Raw genomic sequence first — 19,631 nt, forward strand, 5'->3', positions numbered from 1 at the left:
GATTATGGCCTGAACCCTCATAGGAGGCCTGTGTCCCAGCAGTGGGAACATATATGGGCTGATGATGATGATATGAGCAAAAAGGTGGTATCCGTGCATTTCGTATTTATTCCCGCTAACACGTAAGGTACTTGGAATGACTGATCTACAAAGTGAATGTTACAATGAGATAAGTATATTGGTTTAATTAAATAAAACAAAAGCTGCCTACATAATCTTTATTGAATAAATTACAAAACTGCAACATACTCGCGCGTTGTTTTCAAAAATAAACACTGAATTATCTTAAAACGCTTAAACAGTATTTTGCCCATATATAAATGGACTAAAATTAATAATATTTTGAGAAGCATACATTGGAATGGTTTTGGAGTGAAGGGTATATTGTATTCATAATTTGGAACAAACTCATATATATATATATATCAATTTATAAGTTTGACTATGCCTTATCACGCCGTTTTCGTTGTTAGAGTCCGCGCCACGATACGAGACCCGAATGCGCGGCGCTATTAGCGCCTGAAATAATTTTAATTCAACTTCCCCAGACCATCTCTGTGAAAATATACATGAAATTACAGTAAATATCGCTTCATTTTTTGTGTTAAGCAGGGTCGTGAACGCTAATATTACGTAGAGATAACAATCTATAATATTATGGGCATTGGCCCACATATCTACGATGGGCCAACGTGACTCCTTTCGTGGCGCGGACTCTACATGGACATACTAGTAAGCCATTGGTTATAAAGCCGAGTGGAGGGAAGGTTGTTAACCAATTAGATGTTGTTTAATCTGTTAACATCAAAACCGACTAAATAATGTAATGGATGTCGGCGTATCACTAAAACATTTATTATTATAACCCCTATATTATGAATAATTTACATCGATCAAACAAAAAACAGATCAAAAGAAAAATTTAAATTTTAGCTTTTAAAAATGCCTCTTACGTAAAAACAATTTAAAATTTACAGCAACAAAGTGAACCAAAGCGAACAAAATTAACAGTGAATTTTTAAATCATGGGACAATAACTTCAATATGAATGAGATTTTTCGGGACCGATTCGGTTCACCTGATTTCGTTTTAATATATTATGCCGAAGGTTCGCGACCGATGTTTTCCACTATTACGTTTATTATAATTATATTACAAACAAAATAAATAACTCGCGATCTAAGCTAGTTTTAAGTTCAGTGACTTATTCTGTAGAGTTGCGTGCCATTACCACAACACAGGTCGAGATCAATGGCGTAGCGTGCCTACGGGGCCCATATAACGATTCGATGGGGGCCCGTAAGGTTTTTTAGATGACTTATTATTTTTATTTTAAACCTACTTTTTATAACACAATCACGTTAGGCTTTAAGGCTGACACGGCTACGGATAGTAAAATGGGAAATAACGCTTCAAATTGCAAACAATTAATGTTACGGATCACAATTATTCGAGTTTGTAACTTCGCGAGTTATATTATAAATAATCTAACGGTTTTTACGATTTTACGGTGACATGCATATCAGACGGTCGCGTACCTTTGGCATAGTATTAGCTCCTTAAGTACTGATCACACCAATATATCTATTATATATTTACACTATATAAATAAACACTGCAAGTATTTCATTGAGAACACACCACATACAAAATATTGCATTATTATTTTTTTAAAGCGGAGTAAGAAATTTATCATATAATAATAATTGTTACACAAAGATAATAAATCAAAACTTTTCTTTTTACATATTTATTGGTGTAATACATTGGTGTAACGAGTACATCGGTGTGTTGAAACTTTATGGAACATTCTAGAAGTTTTCCATATAAATTATTTGTCAGAAAACGGCTCAAAGCTGTTCATAGTTCCAAAAAAAATGTAAACCACTCGGTGTTTAAAACATACGAGTTCATAATAAAAAAAAAAATACAGAACCAAAGAATTAAAAAAAATAAATTTATTACTCAGTTTATAATATAACATCTAACACATATTCTGAGCGCTGTTGTATTAAATTCAATCCATTGAATACATATTTGCCACAGATAAAAACAACAGCGCCCATAACGTTTATTGTAATAGCACAGATAATATAACCAATGACTACATAAAGCACGAATCAGTCCCGATTCGTGTGGGAAATTGTGGCAGCGAGTCAAGATACTTATTACACATATGATAATCCTTACAAATATAAATGAGAAAGTGTTTGTTTGTTCACGCAACGGTGCAATTTTATATGTTTTTTTGTGATTGCAGATAGTTAGGAGATAAATTTCCACCGCTATTTCAATTCGATTGGAATTTCCTTGGATTTTTTGTGACGCGGGCGGGAAGCTAGTACAAAAAAGAATCGTATTTTCTTTAAAAATTAATTTATACTTTTCTACTATCTTCAATAAAAAAAAAATCAATTTTTTCACATATTGCCATAAAACTTATGGGTTGACTGTGACATCACTAATAATATAAAGCTGACGAGTTTGTTTGAACGCACCAATCTCAGTACCACTGTATCAACTGTTCAATTTCCTTCACCATTCTTTCACTTCTCTTTCGTTCTCTCACCGTATATATGTACCACGAGCAAACCGGCTCGGACAGCTAGTTGTATATACAATTCCCTGTGTCTACCGCCAAAATACGCTATTATGCCCATATCTTTTATTGCACACTGAAGAAAAAAAACGAAAAAATAAAAAATAAAAATGACATCAAGTTTCCTAACCTCACTGCCACAACCCGCCACTCCACGAAAGCGTCAGCAAACCATTAATCACTATTGAAATTTAACATGTACATTTCGCTATTTTTATTCGGAGCCATCTTTCTCCCACGGCACATGCGCACACGCACGCCCGCCCTAATGTATCGCGATGAGACCACTCTCGAGCAGCTTGTGTATCTTCGCCGCGATGTCCGGGTTCTTGAGGTGGTCCTGCAGCGCCTGCGGGTCCTGCTGCATCTGCTCCAGGATGCACCGCATCGCCGGGTCGCGGAGTATCTGCTGGACCTCCGGGTCCGACATGGCCCGCTTGCGGACCTGCGAGCGTTGGAAGTTGGTTAGTCGCGAATAAATATCACACTACTATTATAAATGTGAAAGATTGCTTGTTTAGATGTTTGTCCGTCAATCACGCTGAAACAACTCAACTGATTTTGATGAAATTTGGTATACAGACAGGATATAAGATGACTTGGGTGAAAGGATATTTTTTATTCCGATTAATTGATGCTCCATTGGGATAAAACACGAATAGACAATCACTAAATCATTCGTAAAAGTCCTAGTTCCACGCGGGCAAAGCCGCGGGGGGAAACTAGTATAATATAAAATGAAGTACAGTGGGGCATGGGGCAGATGATATACATCTGTTTCACTGATCGGTTTTCTTTGTGGACAAGTAGGTGACCAGCCTTCTGTGTCCTGCCGGACCGATAAATTATGACACAAAATAAAGTGTTGATCCAGTGGATGGGACAACAAACATGATAAAGAAACTGGGGGCTCTATGGCTAGACGGGTGTGCAAAAAGACACAGAGGTTTTTTTCTTTTCAATTCATCTCCAAGGCAGAGGTGGATCAACAGGGCTCCAAGAAAAGCCACATCTTGAAAGCAGCATGGCTTTTATCCTACTACACGGCATCTACACTGATAATATTATATACTTTCGTATTTTTTAATGTTTGTAACAATTTCACATAAAAACCACTGGACCGATTTTAAAAATCCTTTCACCATTGGAAAGCTGCAACTGCACTAAGTGACATAGGCTATGTATGTAGTACCACTGGCGAAGCCGCGGCGAACAACTAGCCCTACTAATATAATAAATGCGAAAGTTTGTGAGGATGGATGTATGTGTATGTATGTTTGTTACTCTTTCACGCAAAAACTACTGAACCGATTGCAATGAAATTTGGTACATCGACACATTTGGTACATTGAACATCTGGAATAACATATAGGCAACTTTCTATCCCGATATTCCTACGGGACACGGACTTACGCGAGTGAAACGCGAGGCGCAGCTAGTAATTAATATAATTAATAATTCGCATTGCAAATTAAGTCTTTAATTACTAAAAGTTGTGTAGCCATGTCAGAATCAAGTGGTCTGTCTCGACCACCTAGGTTCCAAGTGTGAGCACTAACCTCTTCAGGATTAGAGTTCAGTTGCGTGGAGCAGGCGCGGTACCCCTCAAGGGCCTCCGCATTGCTGGGGTCCAGCTCTAGAGCCTTCTGGTACGCGTTCAGTGCTTTCGCATGTTGTTGCATACCCTGCGAATTTATAAGTATTCGATAAAGAATTGTTTGATCTGTAAAGACTGAGAAAAATGATTTTTATGTAATATAAGACTGGATGAGAAAACGAATATAAAAATGTATATATTTGCAACAATTTCATTTGGTGTGGTACATAAAATTGTTAAATAAATAAATATATTTATAAAAATAAATGGCATATTCAATATTTAATTTAAATGAAGTAATTTGCCGCTTGGGACATTTTAGAATGAGATTAGATTTCAACTCAAAAAGATGAATGAAAACTTTAATATTTTGAAAAAGCAAAAAAAAATATCGGTATTGTTATTTTAACTCTAGTTTTTAAAAAATAAAAAAAACAAGTATGTTGACAATTGTTTAATATAAAAACACAAATAAATATAAAAACATCTGTGTCGCTATCTATGAATTTGATTATTCAAGTAAAAGAAACAGACAGATAAAAAACCACAGACCACAAGCCGTACCTTTCAAATAAAAATAATAATTTTCAACTTCCTGTATTCATATTTTGGTTTATATTTAATGTAAGATCTAATGTACTGAATTTTAAACCTAATCTACTCAATGGAATACAAAAAGAAAATAATAATATCAAAACTGTTATTTATAATTACAATTCATATAAATATAGATAAATCAAGTGATACACTTCAATGAAAGTGCAGACGCATACAAGTTATCTATATCTATTATATCCTTCTAACAATATAAACGCTAAAGTTTGTAAGTATAGATGGACAGATGTTTGTTATTATTTTACACGAAAACAGCTTATCATATCTGTATGTTTGTTTGGTACAGAGATAGATAATAGTCTGTATTAGCACATCATAGGTTACTTCTTACCCGGGCAACACGCGAGTGACGCGGCGTGTTACGGCTAGTATTATAATAAAACAGTAAATTTCATTTAGTTCCAGTAGTTAGAGCCCAAAACAATGGTTAATAAATTGTTATTTTGTTTGTATGTGTCAATAATGAATAAAATACAGGCCAGATTTTGACAAAATTATACATTTCAAAATAGCTGGAAAAGATAACTTTTTTTATAATCTTTCCTCACCTTTTGAAATTTTTTTTTTCTTAAAAACGTACCTGCAAAATCTTCCCCTTCCGGATCCAGCCCTTGATGAACTTGGGGTCCAGTTTGCAGCACTGATCGCAGTCCTTGAGACCTAGATCGAACGCCGCCAGCTTGGTGTAGCAGGCCGCCCGGTTGGAGTACAGCTTGGCGTCGTCCGGGTTCCGCTTGATGGCCTCCGAGTAATGCTTCATCGCCGTACTGTAGTCGCCTGTAAATTGTATTGTCCAACCGATTTCAAATAAAGGAGGTCGTCAATTCCTTTATGGGTATATATACCTAAAAGGCACAAGTTCGAAACCCGCTTCATGATCGGATATATTCTATTCTTTATATATTTCTAAAATATTTATTTAGATATTATTAACTACACCTAATCACCTCATCTGCTTATAGTATTGCGACTGACTGCAGGTCTTTGTCACAAAACAAAAATCTTATATATAAAATTCTCATGTCACAATGTTAGTCTCTATACTCCTCCGAAACGGCTTGACCGATTCCTCTGAAATTTGGTAAGCATATTGGGTAGGTCTGAGAATCGGCTAACATCTATTTTTCATACCACTAAACGATAAGAGTAAGACAGAACAGCGTTTGCCGGGTGCAGCTAGTATAGTATAGATTTTAATGAGAATCTTTATTAGCATTACAAAAATTACGAGTACACAACGCATTGAATATTCGATTTTACACATAACAAATCATTTGCACTGTTCGCAGGTTGTCCCACCCGTATTTATGGACACCAGTGTCAAAGGTGAGAGATTACACATGCCAGGAGGGTTTATGCTCGAAGCCTCCTGACGCGATACTTGGATTCTAAACATTTCCTTACGTGCTTATGTTGAAGTTATGTTCTCTGATTTGCATACATCCTCAATACGTGAAGTATAATCCTGGTAGACGTAAACACGTGTCGTTTTAAGAAAGAAAACCATAGGAGTAGGTGTCTTTTCTTACCGTGAATTGTTAAAGAATCTTTAAAATGGTACCTATATTAACTAAATTTGTCTATAGTCGACATACTTATAAAAATAACTTTGTATAATTTGTATTAACGTAAAGGTGTAGGTATCACACTATCACACTAATATTACAAATGTGAAAGTTTGTATATTTGGATGTTTGTCCGTCAATCACGCTGATACTACTAAATGGATTTTGACGAAATTTCATATACAGACAGGGTATGAGCTGACTTGGGTGATAGGATATTTTTATCCCGATTAAATGCCCCCTTGGGATAAAATAGTAATTCCGATATCCGGGCGGAGACGGACAAGCGTCTAGTATATATATAGTTATATATTTCCAACTTTATTTGTTATTCATATACAAAAAAACAGTGAATGGATCTAGCCGCTGTGTGGATAGGCAAATATAAACTGACCCCAACTTGTAATTCATACATATTCTATATGCTTAAACATTTTACAATTGATGTAGAATTGTGCACATTTCATATACAAAATTAACTAGCATTGTTTGTATTTTGTAACATTGTAACTACCGTTATCATACCAATATGAATTGCATTTATTATTTACTATCTTGGTACTTAACCAGATGAACAATTGCAATAAATTTATAATCACATACTGCCAAGTTTGAATTTATAATGGTAATTGTTTAAACATACACTCAAGACTTGTTTACTTGACTATACTGTCTGTCGAGGTGCTTTTTAATTGTTCATAGAAATTTTTAACGACTATCTTTTGCCTGCGGCTTCGCTCGCTGTTCGACGACAGAAGTTGCACCACAGTAATATTAGTATATGTCACTCTCTGACCCACTGAATATCTCCAGACACCAAAAACTTATCACAAAATGGCTCCATTGCATTGTGAGAGAAAAACAAACAAACAAAGTCACTTTCACATTCATAATAAGATTAGTTCGGAGAATAGTCTAGAAAAGATCCAGTAATTAAACAACTCTTCAAATCAATCATATTCATATACAAAAAGGAAAACATTTTTATAAAAATATGTCTTATAACATAATTAAAAGCTACACACAAATAATTATCCTGGTTAAAAGAAACTTATTACCAAGCGTAACCTTAAAAAAGATTATCATAACGAAAAACCTCACCTTTTTTGAAATACTCATTCCCTAGCTCCTTCTCTTGCTCAGCCTTCACGGGATCCACATAGGCCTTCTTCTCCTCCTCTGCTATTCTCTTCTCCACTTCACTGAGCAGCGTCTTTATTTCAGGAGTGCGATGCTCAGACATGGACTTCTCGTAGTATGTCTTAGCTAACTTCCATTGCTCCATCTTTTTATAGGCATTACCTGAAATGTTGAATTGAAGATTAAAATTTCGTTTCAATCTCTTATTTTACTTATACTTTTACAGTTATGGGTGGACAAACATACATACAAACAACCAAACATGCATACACTTATGCATAGACATATATAACCTCCTTTTTTAAGTTGGTTAAAGTAACAAAAATTAAAATTTATTAATTAAACCGCACTAGCTGCGCCCCGCGGTTTCACCCGCGTAAGTTCGTATCCCGTAAGAATATCGGGATTGCCTATATGTTATTCCAGTTGTCCAGCTGTCTACATACCAAATTTCAATGCAATCGGTTCAGTAGTTTTTGCGTGAAAGAGCAACAAACGCACACACATCCTTAAAAAATTTTGCATTTATAATATTAGTAGGATATATCATAGCATTGTATCTCGGGGCTTTATTTTGTATATCATAATGGGACAGTTAACATTTTCATAAAATGTAAATGAGAATCACTATTGCAATAAATTTAACATTAATATGGCCCATTGTGTGAGTGTGACTCACATGGCTAATTTATTAATATGTTATTCTGCTTCTGCATAATACATTTCATTTATTATATTATACAGTGATCATAAAAAGTAACATACTTTTATGTTGTTTAAATCTTTACATTACTAAAACATTTTTTGATTAATGTTATAATGGTAAATGTTAACACTATCCTATGACAATTCCAAACTTACAAGACAGTTCTAAAAGCCTCTACAAGAAGTCTTGTTGAATAAATAAATGTTTGATTTTTAGTTGGAAGTAATATTTGCTAAAGCATAAACACATTTTGGTTAAATAACATTTAAATTTACACAAATTTTAGCAAAACCTGAATATCCTTTTTCTTATATTATATTAATTGAATATGAGAATTTTTTAAATCCTTTTAAAATATTCTCTGCTCACAGTAGCATGCTTTTTATAATGCTCATATTTCTCTCCCTTCCCTATATACGAAAAAAAATTGTTTTCGTTACTAGAAGACTATTCTCCTAATATCATAAACATGAAAGTATATGAGTAAGGATGGATGTTTGTAATTATTTTATACAAAAACAGCTTATTGTGTCTGTATGCAATTGAGTACAGAGATAGATTATTGTCTGGATTAGCACATAGGTTACCTTTTTACCCGATTATTACTTAAGTAGGGCACAGCTTACAGCTAGTACAATTATAAGAAAGAAGTACTCACCAATTCTTGTAAAGGCCTTGGCGATTAATTTGAAGTCGGCTCTATTCTCCCTACCTATTTCAATTGCTTTCTCGCATTCCTTAATACACTTCTCATATTCTTTCTGTTCAAAATATACTGCTGCTAAGTTTGTTAGGAAAGTAATATCAGTAGGGTCATGTTCTATGGCCTTATTATAATGCTGGATAGCACAATCAAACTCTTTCTTCTTATAATATTCGTTGCCTAACTCTTTCTCTTGGAGGGCGAGTCTACGATGCTCGGGTAAGTCTTCAGTTTTTGGTTTGGGTGGTTCTTCTTTCTTTGGTGGTGGGCCGGGCTTGGGTTCTGGAGCTGGTGGGTCTACGTCCATTGGAGAGCCGAGATTTGCTCCTAACATTACGCTTATTGTTGTTATGAGACGTTTGTCATCCATTTTCATGTCTAGGGAGTCGAAATTGTATGGGTTTAATCCAGAGCCCAATTTCTGCAAACACCAAAATAAATGTGACTTAGTATGCATTTAAACAAAATGACGAACATAGATAACATTTTAAATTATATTATCAAGTACCTACTGTTGTAAAATATTTCAAGAAGGGAAACATAACCACACCTAATAAGTTTTTTTCAAATAAGTATATATGTTTCAAATATTGCTAATTTTAATAATTTGGTTCTATTTAAAGAATTCCCAATTTTGATTTTCAAGTCAGATACAATGAAATAATAATGAAAACTCACAATGGTTGATAATAAAGACTTACCTTGACCATATTCATATATTCCGGATCGTTTAGCCATTCCCTAGTCTGGGGGTTTGCCCGGAGCTTCTCCAATATTTGTTCTGTCCGTAAATTTACTTCTTCTGCTTGTTTCTTGACTTCTGCTAGTCCTGCAGCCAGTTGCTGATTACTTGGTTCAAGTTCTAGGCCTTTTTCATAAGCTTCGATAGCTTCTTTATGCATACCCAAGTATGCTAACGCACTGCCTTTTCTGGAGTAACCTTTGCTCCACGAAGGGTTCAATGACACGCATTTGTTAGCGTCCTCCAACGCCGCAGAATAATTACCGGCCTTAGCATGGGCAGCTGATCGATTACTGAATAAAACGTGGTTTTTTGGGTCGAAGTTTATACCTTCTGTATAATACTTAATCGCCTCATCGAAATTACCAGAGGCCAATGCCGCATTACCTTTTTCTTTCAATTGATTGACCTAAAACAATATTTTATTAATAACAATGCCGATTACATGCAAAAAACATTCAGTCGGCATAACCTTACCTGTTCCATGATTATACAAAAATTAACTTGCAAATAAAAAGTAACGTAATCGCACTTATTTAACGTAAGTATCACTTATTATATTGAATTCGCGATTTACACTCTTTGTTCGTCGCGGTTTCCAGAGATCTAGAAATAGTATAAATTAACGAATGAACACTGACACTTTGAATTCGAGAAAATTCTCGCTTTTGGCGAATTTCACATATTTTTGAGTATGGCAATTTAGCTATATTTATGGAAAAAGAAAATATTTCTGAATAATCTGTAATGAAACAGAGTAAAAATGGTCACGGAGACAGAGTAAATATTAAAATACAGTATGTACTAGTTATATTTTTAAGCTATGGTGTTTGTGTTATCTGTGGTTTTTAACTGTCCTAGCTAGTGTCACGCTAATCGCTATTTTGTAGCTTCGTGATTGTAAATTGTAATGTATAATCGTTGTGGGGAATACCAAGTGACTTTGTGCTGATCGATGGTCGTTTGAGTATTTCCGTGGTGTATTAGAATAGGGCTGTGCGTTCCCGCTATTCCAGGTGACTCATCGAAGCTCTCCATACACTTGTCATCATGGACACGGATGATGGTGAATCTTCTAGCAGTGGACCTATGTCCAGCTTGAATAGCTTGTTTTCATTCACAAGTCCTGCTGTCAAGAAATTACTTGGGTGGAAACAGGTATTTTAAAATTTCACAAAACATGTTTAAACTTTCAACCGCGCTTTCTAGAGTAATAACATATTAATTATAGTTTCAACTAAATCAAACTACATGGTAATTAATACATGTCCTGTCCACGGTGCATTTAATGCTTTAGAAATCCGAAAATAAATTTCGTATCAAAATTTAATGTTAATTCTGTGTGAAGCATAGTCTAAATTGTTACTTTTATGGATATTGGTGTATAATTTTTAACTTACGTATAAAATATTACCATATTATCTTTAGAAACACATTGATATAAGAATAAAATTGATTTTTATATACATTATTATATATCAATTGAGTAAGGAGTCAAATCAATGTAAAATTAATTTGAGAAAATCTTGCCTGGGAAAACCCAAGCCTTATAATCAATAATCAGTTCACTTTTTGTTCACTTGATACTGTTATGTTAAGTGACAATAGGACAGTAGCAGTATTATTGAAATAAATTGAATGAGAATATAATATTCATTTTAGTTTTAGGAAAGATTCAATTATTATAAATTTAAATGCTTTAAATGATAATGAGGATAACTAATAAAGCTTTCTGGTATCACTAAATATTAGAATATAAAGATATTAATATATTTATAAGTAATAACAATTAATAAATGAATTAAAAAATACCAGTCTTTTCTAAAAAATACCAAAGCAAATTTGGGATCCTATGTGTATTGCAAAATAAAATGTTATCAAAGATATTCAATATTCAAATATTTCGTTTAGAAAGTATTGCTTAGTAATGCTGAAAAATTTTAGTCTATCCAAATCTGACATAAAAGAATTATGTATAGCTCCCCTTTTAAAAATAAATCGAGAAATATTATGTAATGATACATTATTTAAAACAAATGCTTAAAACTTCTATTTGGTTTGAAAAACTGAATTATAATTTTAATACTGAAAAACTAAGAAAAAATATTTATAAAGTGAACAATAAAACCCCTTTCTTATTTTTACTGTATGTAGTTGATAATCTATAAATAAAAGAAAGGATATTTTGTTTGTTTATGCGTTATCAATAGCTTAAAATGAGTCAGTTTATTAGCAATTATTTGTAAATTTCTCAGTACAGTGATTCATGTAATTCTGTTTAGAAAATAATTGTGAATGAGTTATGTTTTGTCTGTGTTACTTTGAGCTAGCAAGAAATCAATTTAGTAATTAACGAGTGGTAAACCTATAAGATATATTCGTGAAATAAAAGCTTTAAATACCCTCTTGGTAAATTGTCTGATATGATTTGTTAGATTTTGTATGAGAATAAGTCTTAAACTATATTTTATACACCAAAGTAATAAAATTATTTTCAATCATCTTCAATCCATATATCTTCCCACTGCTGGAACATAGGCCTCATATAAGGGTAATAATCAACCACTCTGGCCAAGTGCGGTTTGGCAGATGTCACATGTCCGTTACAGACCTTACCCCTCTACAAATGGATTGCTGACTTTTTGGGGAGGGTTTAAGAAAGGATTGGCGAGAGGAATAAAGGAAAGGACTGGGAAGGGAAGGAAAAGGATATGAGCCTCCTGCTCCCCCACTCACCGAACGAAACACAGCAGAATGCTATTTCACGCCGGTCTTCTGTGGGGGTGTGGTACTTCCCCGGTGCGTGCTGTAGTTGCCACTTAGTTTTTAAATACTATGTAATAATAACTTGACACCTAAACAATTATTGTATTAAATTCAAACTATCAGCTGTTTGTAGCCACGTCCACCACAACACCTATAGTATTAACATATATGCCACTAACACACTTGCTAAAATAGGAACATAGGGACAGACAGAGAAAGCTACTTTGTTTTACACTATGTAGTTATATTGTTTATCTACTTTTTCCACATCACAATTTACAATTTTAATAAACTATACTCTCATTCACTTCAGGGTGATGAAGAAGAGAAATGGGCGGAGAAGGCAGTGGACAGTTTAGTTAAGAAGCTCAAAAAGAGGAAGGGCGCGATCGAGGAGTTGGAGCGGGCGCTCTCGTGCCCCGGGACACCTTCAAAGTGCGTCACTATACCGCGCTCCTTGGACGGGAGGCTGCAGGTAATAAACTAATGTTTTAACCTCGGAGGCTGTATAGAAGGGAATTGCTACCTATAGAGGTGAAACTTTTACAAGTACAATGGGAGAGGCTGCATGTTTTTATTTTTCTTATGTGTGGTCAGGTATGTTATAGAATTAGCTTATTTACAAAAGAAAATATGTTTAATATAGCAGTTTTAAAGATTTAAGTATAACATATGGACATAGGGATAGACAGTTCCCCGACAAGTGCTATATGGAGGTCTTCAAGAGAAGAGTGAACAGGTACTTTCTAGGGAAGCGCGTTACATCTTAGCTTACCATCAGGCAAGATCATGGTCAAGTGCTAACCCATTAAAAAAAATGTAGAGAGCATTGTTTAATTAAAGGGTCTTTAAAGTTAAAATATGTGTTTTATTATTTTTAATTAGCGATTTATATAATGTATGTGTTTTTTTTATATTTATTCAGCTTATATCAAATTTTGTTATTGCATAACAGCCAGTGCTTCAGCGCACTGAGCGAATGAGCCAGTTATAAAAGCAAACACTAGTGGTAATAGACAATTTTTATCTTACAAAAATAACCCTGATAACAACATACATCTATTACTCTTCCAGGTATCTCACAGGAAAGGCTTGCCGCATGTCATTTACTGCCGAGTGTGGCGCTGGCCAGACCTTCAAAGCCACCATGAGCTCAAACCCCTCGAAATATGCCAATATCCCTTCAGCGCCAAACAGAAAGAGGTCTGCATCAATCCCTACCACTACAAAAGAGTGGAGAGTCCAGTGTTACCCCCAGTGCTGGTGCCGCGACACTCAGAGTTCGCACCAGGGCATTCCTTGCTCCCGTTCCAAAGGACTACGGAGCCAGCTATGCCGCACAATGTCTCGTACTCTGGCTCAGGGTTTCCACCATCAGCGAGTTCCGAGCTACCTGACACACCACCTCCAGCGTATTCACCACCCTCTGATGATACAGAACCTCCTGGCGAAGTAGCCCCAGTGTCATACCAAGAACCATTGTATTGGGCGTCCGTAGCGTACTATGAACTGAACTGCAGGGTCGGTGAAGTGTTCCATTGCAACTCGCATTCGGTGGTCGTTGACGGTTTCACCGACCCCTCGAATAACAGTGATCGTTTCTGTCTAGGACAGCTCAGTAACGTGAACAGGAACTCGACGATTGAAAACACGCGGCGTCACATAGGGAAAGGGGTGCATTTGTATTACGTAGGGGGGGAAGTGTACGCGGAGTGTTTGTCGGATGCGGCCATATTTGTTCAGAGTAGGAACTGCAATCACCACCACGGCTTCCACCCGTCGACCGTGTGTAAAATTCCGCCAGGTTGTTCGCTAAAGATATTCAATAATCGCGAGTTCGCTCAGCTGTTGTCGCAGAGCGTTAACCACGGCTTTGAAGCTGTTTATGAGCTGACAAAAATGTGCACTATACGTATGTCATTTGTGAAGGGCTGGGGCGCGGAATACCATAGACAAGACGTCACCTCGACGCCATGTTGGATCGAGATACACCTACACGGGCCGCTTCAATGGTTGGATAAGGTTCTCACTCAAATGGGCTCCCCGCATAACGCGATTTCGTCCGTATCTTAGCCGGAATATTTATTTGTTTGGTATCAATCTCACAAAATTTTTGCATTTTTAAAAAATACGTGCCATAGATATATTTTCATTTTAGGTTCAAATTATCACATACGAAACGGAAAAAAACATAGTGAAAATCATATTCTCGATTTACATGAATTCATTGCAATCAATATTGTCAAGGATATCTCAAAATATAATTTTTATTTGAATTAATATTTTTTTATTAAATCGTAGCTCAAATTATGTGTCCAAGTTTACGAAACGTAAGATGTATTTTAAGTATTTCTATAAATAATATAAAGACATACGAATAATATTAATAAATGACAAGTAAAGATATTATTTGTGTAAATACGGATTGTATTTGTGGATAAAATTCTTTTAAGTTTACGCCATATAAATAAAATAAAATTCTCATAATTCATTGCTAAATGCATATAAAGAAAGACATAACAGTGGACATAAACAAAAAAAAAATCAAGTGTTTATAAACCCATGCTAAAATAAAAAAAAACTTGATTTTTTTTTAACTGGCAACATTATTTAAGCACAACATATTCAGATATTACATTTACATATGGTGGCTCCATTTGTGTCAAAAATATTAATATTAGAAAATGTGATTTTTATTTTTAAACTTGGAAATTTGTAAATAATTTGGACATAGAAAACATTGGGGCCACAATGGATTTTCTCTAGAAGTGTTGAGATGTTTTTAGGTTATGTGTATGTTACATTTATAGTTTTACATAGTCGTATGTAGCTTTGTAGTTATGTTATGTAGTCATGATCAGGGATATAAAATGGCGAATATCAGCTGTAAATATGCTGATTTTGTGTAATGATTCTACCCATTTTGTATGACTTTTATTTGTCAGATAGAGTTTTTTCGTTTCTTTTCGGCTCATACTTTATTTAGTATGCTGAATTTTTTTTTACTAAAAGTAATTTGTCCAAGACTGGCTGTTTTACTTGTATAGTGGATAGTGCGTAATTGATAACATTTTAAAATTTTATTCATCGTCTTTTGACTGAAGAATACTGCACGTACTGACATTCAGTGTTGCCACCTTCGTTTTCTAGAAAGAGCTAAAAATCAATAAAATCGTGTAATCGTGGTAATAAAAGTGCAAGGTTTTTTGGTTTCTGATCTAATTTTATAATAATTGTTAAAAATACGAAATAGGATTAGATTGTCCTTTTGGAGCTACAAATAGGAGATTTTGATTTTTTTTTTTTTAAAGTCATATAAAGTGCGTTTGAATGATATTGCCTATTGGTGTGGTTATGTAAGTGCCATTTTATTTCATGCGTACAAATTTTGTACAAGCTGTAGAGGGATTTTTAGAATTTTTGTATTGTAAAAATGTAAATCGTATGTGTTTATACGTTTAGAGACATGATATTGGAATTCTTTATTCGTTCTAATATTTGAAACATTGACGCATATGCAATTTAAGGGTCTTGACTGTGAAACCAAATTGGGATGATGCTGACTAAATATTGATTTGATCTCAGAATAATGTATAAGGTTTCTTTAGTTCCTACTAAAGACTATAGGCGCGTCCCAGATGTTATTGTTAACGGTTCAATAATTTTTAAACGTGGAATTATTGTGAATAAAATTGTTTATATATCTGATTCAAAAGTTTGACGTTGCATAATGAATATTTTAATTTTATGACGATTTAAATGAGAATAATATTTCTGTCGCGTTCTTACAACGTTATTTGATTCGTTTATATTAGAGATTGACGGATTTTTTGCTTCAAATAAGACCCATAATCCTCGAGGAAAATGAGCTTTTACAATATATGAATTGGTATATGCTATAGAATTAATTTCATAGAGCTAACACTGCTCATGGCTTGAAATTGTTAGGTGAAACTGTAATAAATAAAAGTTGTATACAGAATACTTTGGTACAATTTTATAATAACGAGTTGTAAGTCGAGGCGTTATCGCGTGGTACCCAGGTAAAAAGTAGCCAATGTGCTAATCCAGACTATAATCTATCTTTGTACTAAATTTCATACAGATACGATTAACTGTTTTCGCCTGAAACAGTAACAAACATACATGCTTACAAACTTTTGCGTTTAAAACATTAATAGGATTAAATATATTACAAGCTATATAGTGAGCGTATTATATTTTGCATAAGATTTTCTCTATATACAAAGAACAGACATCAGTCTGTGGTACCGAGTGTATTTAGTAAAATACAATTTAAAAAAAACCTCATTAGATGAAACTTGAAAACAATCGCAAGGGGTACTCCTTTGTAGCCATGCGGACGAGATATAGTCGAAAAATAACATGCAGTGAAATTCAAAGATTCAACTAGGTTAAAAATCCAACCCAATGCACATTTATACTAGTGAAAGCATTTTCATAATCGTACAGAAGTTTTTAAGTTTATAAACAAAACTTAACAATTAAATAGTCACTATATTTTTATAATGTTAGTGTTGAAATTTGATACGAAACCATCATATTACAGAATATTCTGTATGCGCTACTAGAATGCTCTATGACGAACAATTTATTTAATGGTATATACCATATTGTTGTATGTATGTTCAATTTAACTTAATATGCCTTAAAACCGTGATCACTGTTATACTCTGTATGCCTACAACGTGCCTATGAATTTTGTAAGATACCGTCCAAAGAGTTCACGTCTTTTTCATCCGATTTTTAATGTCGTCACGACTCAATTGAAACGACCATTTATCGTTGCATAGCCGTTATGGAATTGTGTAAAAGTTCTTCGGAAATGTAGATGGATTATATTGGTGACTTATAAACGAAATATAAAATACAGTCCATTTTTATTTTTATATACATGTTTGTTAACTATAAAGCAGATAGATCCTAGTGTGTGGGATTTTTTTTATTTTATTTTTCGTTATTTTTCTATTTTTTTTTTATCATCGGACTAAAATGGACAGTGTTTTTATTTTAATAATGTCATTGCAAGTTTACTGATAATTATGTGCCTTTGCTGGTAACAAGATAACACATATATAAATAATGTATTTACATTCAACAGTTACGCATTCGTGCCTACTTGTTATACACCGGTAAAATGCCTTATTTAGAGGAAATTATTAATTATATAAATAAATAATATTAACATATAAATATATTATGCTATTTTATGCACGGGATAAGTTTTGCTTATTGTTATACATTAAATTGTATAATTATACACATTTACTATTGAATATGTTTGTAGTATATATACATTGTGATATGTGACCATAAATAATAGTTTGTAGATTGTTTTGAAACTTTTCTTTATTGTCACCTATCATACTTTATAGTCACTGTTGCTAACCGTAATTATATTAGGTATAGAATTTAAAGGAAAATATAGTAATTGGAATTTCGTTTTAAAGCGTAAGAAGTTTTCATTTATGGGAAAAGATTTAATAATTGTGTGGAATTATTCTGACAATGATGTTTTGTGCGCAGTGAAATTATGTATGTATTTTTAATGCTTAGTTGTAAATAAAAGTATAAGTGAATTTAATACTTGTGTAGTGTCATCCGAACATACATTTGGTTTTCTTGATGGAAGTCACACGAAATTAAATTGGAACAGCGATATTATTTTATAGTCTGTAATATATGTGTGGTTTAGTTGCCATGTGTAAAAATGTTTATCTGTGATTGGCTGTATGGTTGCGTTCTAAATTTAAATTGAATATTTTCTCATTTGATATTTCGAAGTAAGTGTTGCTAAAATAGGGTTGTCTCGCTAAAAAATGTTTACACTGTCAGGACAGGGTTAGTGTTAAGCATTTTATTGTATGTCTGTGTACAATGAAATAGGAAAAGATGCCATTGTTCGTGTAACTTTAATGATATTTTTCTCCGTATAGTAAATAAAGTTTCTTTTATTTATATTGACTTTTATTTTCTACCCAGCGTACGCAGAAGCCTTGGTCGATATGCGCAAGGTGAATAGAGACGTGACAAAACGAAAATTCTGCCTAGCACGAGTTATGTCTTGCAGTCCATGCAGTTCTTTGTGCCAAACGGCTACATGTCCAGGCGGCACCGCCCGCCTTTATTGTTGGTTCCCGCAGCAAGAACTAATTTGCTTGCCAGAGAACCATTAACCCAAACTGTCCGGCTTATTAATGCTGTTTCATGATATAACGGATGTCTTTTGTTGTCCATTGAGTGACGTTGCAAGGGTTTATATAATGTTATAATCATTATTAGTTAGGTAATTACTTAGGTATGGTTGTAAGTTTATTTTTATCCTTGTTAAGTCGCTGTCGCATTGGGTTGCAACCTGTAATGGCATGTGATTTGGATAAATTAATAAATAATAAAAAATATTAATCTTATATAATACTAGACGCTTGTCCCGACTCCGCCCAGATATCAAGATTCCTATTTTATCCCAAGGAACATTCAATCGGGATAAAAAGTATCCTATCACCCAAGTCAGATCATACCCTGTCTGTATACCAAATTTTATCAATATCCGTTCAATAGTTTCAACGTGATTGACGGACAAACATCCAACAGAACAAACTTTCATATCTACACTAATATTATAAAGAGGAAAACTTTGTTTGTTTGTTTGTTTTGTTGTAATGAATAGGCTCGAAAACTACTGGACCGATTTTAAAAATTATTTCACCGTTCGAAAGCTACATTATCCACGAGTAACATAGACTATATTTTATTTTGGAAAAAAATAGGGTTCCGTAACATATCTTTATTGAAACACCCAAACCAGTATACCTATAAAGCTGAAGGGTTAGTTAGTTCGTTTGATATTATTTAAACTCAAATATATAACTCTAATTGCAATAATTCAGATATTGCTGGGGCCTTCGCCGCGCTATATATCAAAATCGGACATTACTACCATTATTAGTACTATCATAGTTCTAACACCACCAGATTTACTAGTGTTTATGGGCGTTGGTTGCCACGTACCATAAGGCGTGCCTACCAGTTTGCTTGCTCTGCCATACAATAAATGTCAACTCCTTGTTCCTTGGGTTGACTGGGGTTGTATTTTCGCATTCAATATACTTAGTCTGGCCATAAATACTGTTACACTTAATTATAAAAAAATATTACATTTGAATTTCGAATCTGT

At 34.0% G+C, this 19,631-nt stretch overlaps 2 protein-coding genes across 2 annotated transcripts; one reads left to right on the plus strand and one right to left on the minus strand.

The window, feature by feature from the left end:
- Nucleotides 1–204: 204 nt before the first annotated feature.
- LOC119834594 (stress-induced-phosphoprotein 1) lies at nucleotides 205–10,341 on the minus strand. The gene is made up of 7 exons (XM_038358989.1): nucleotides 10,145–10,341; nucleotides 9,627–10,076; nucleotides 8,881–9,346; nucleotides 7,478–7,678; nucleotides 5,392–5,588; nucleotides 4,159–4,284; nucleotides 205–3,044 (listed from the first exon to the last, which is right to left on the minus strand). The coding sequence occupies exons 1-7, from the start codon at nucleotides 10,151–10,153 to the stop codon at nucleotides 2,865–2,867; spliced, it is 1,629 nt and encodes a 542-aa protein (XP_038214917.1). The 5' UTR covers nucleotides 10,154–10,341; the 3' UTR covers nucleotides 205–2,864.
- A 159-nt stretch (nucleotides 10,342–10,500) lies between these two features.
- Nucleotides 10,501–15,481, plus strand: LOC119834595 (protein mothers against dpp). The gene is made up of 3 exons (XM_038358990.1): nucleotides 10,501–10,825; nucleotides 12,747–12,908; nucleotides 13,508–15,481. Exons 1-3 carry the CDS (start codon nucleotides 10,718–10,720, stop codon nucleotides 14,504–14,506), a joined length of 1,269 nt encoding a protein of 422 aa, XP_038214918.1. The 5' UTR covers nucleotides 10,501–10,717; the 3' UTR covers nucleotides 14,507–15,481.
- The last annotated feature ends 4,150 nt before the right edge of the window (nucleotides 15,482–19,631 follow it).

Source organism: Zerene cesonia, chromosome 19 (genome assembly GCF_012273895.1).
Source record: "Zerene cesonia ecotype Mississippi chromosome 19, Zerene_cesonia_1.1, whole genome shotgun sequence".
In the NCBI taxonomy this organism is placed as follows: domain Eukaryota; kingdom Metazoa; phylum Arthropoda; class Insecta; order Lepidoptera; family Pieridae; genus Zerene; species Zerene cesonia.

Excerpts from the sequence above, each read along its gene's own strand:
- LOC119834595 (XM_038358990.1), top strand. The coding sequence starts at position 10,718 with ATGGACACGGATGATGGTGAATCTTCTAGCAGTGGACCTATGTCCAGC. Across the intron at positions 10,826-12,746 it reads AATTACTTGGGTGGAAACAG|GGTGATGAAGAAGAGAAATG; the intron begins GTATTTTAAAAT and ends CATTCACTTCAG. Across the intron at positions 12,909-13,507 it reads CCTTGGACGGGAGGCTGCAG|GTATCTCACAGGAAAGGCTT; the intron begins GTAATAAACTAA and ends TTACTCTTCCAG.
- LOC119834594 (XM_038358989.1), bottom strand. Across the intron at positions 9,347-9,626 it reads AATATATGAATATGGTCAAG|AAATTGGGCTCTGGATTAAA; the intron begins GTAAGTCTTTAT and ends TGGTGTTTGCAG. Across the intron at positions 7,679-8,880 it reads CAAGGCCTTTACAAGAATTG|GTAATGCCTATAAAAAGATG; the intron begins GTGAGTACTTCT and ends TCAACATTTCAG.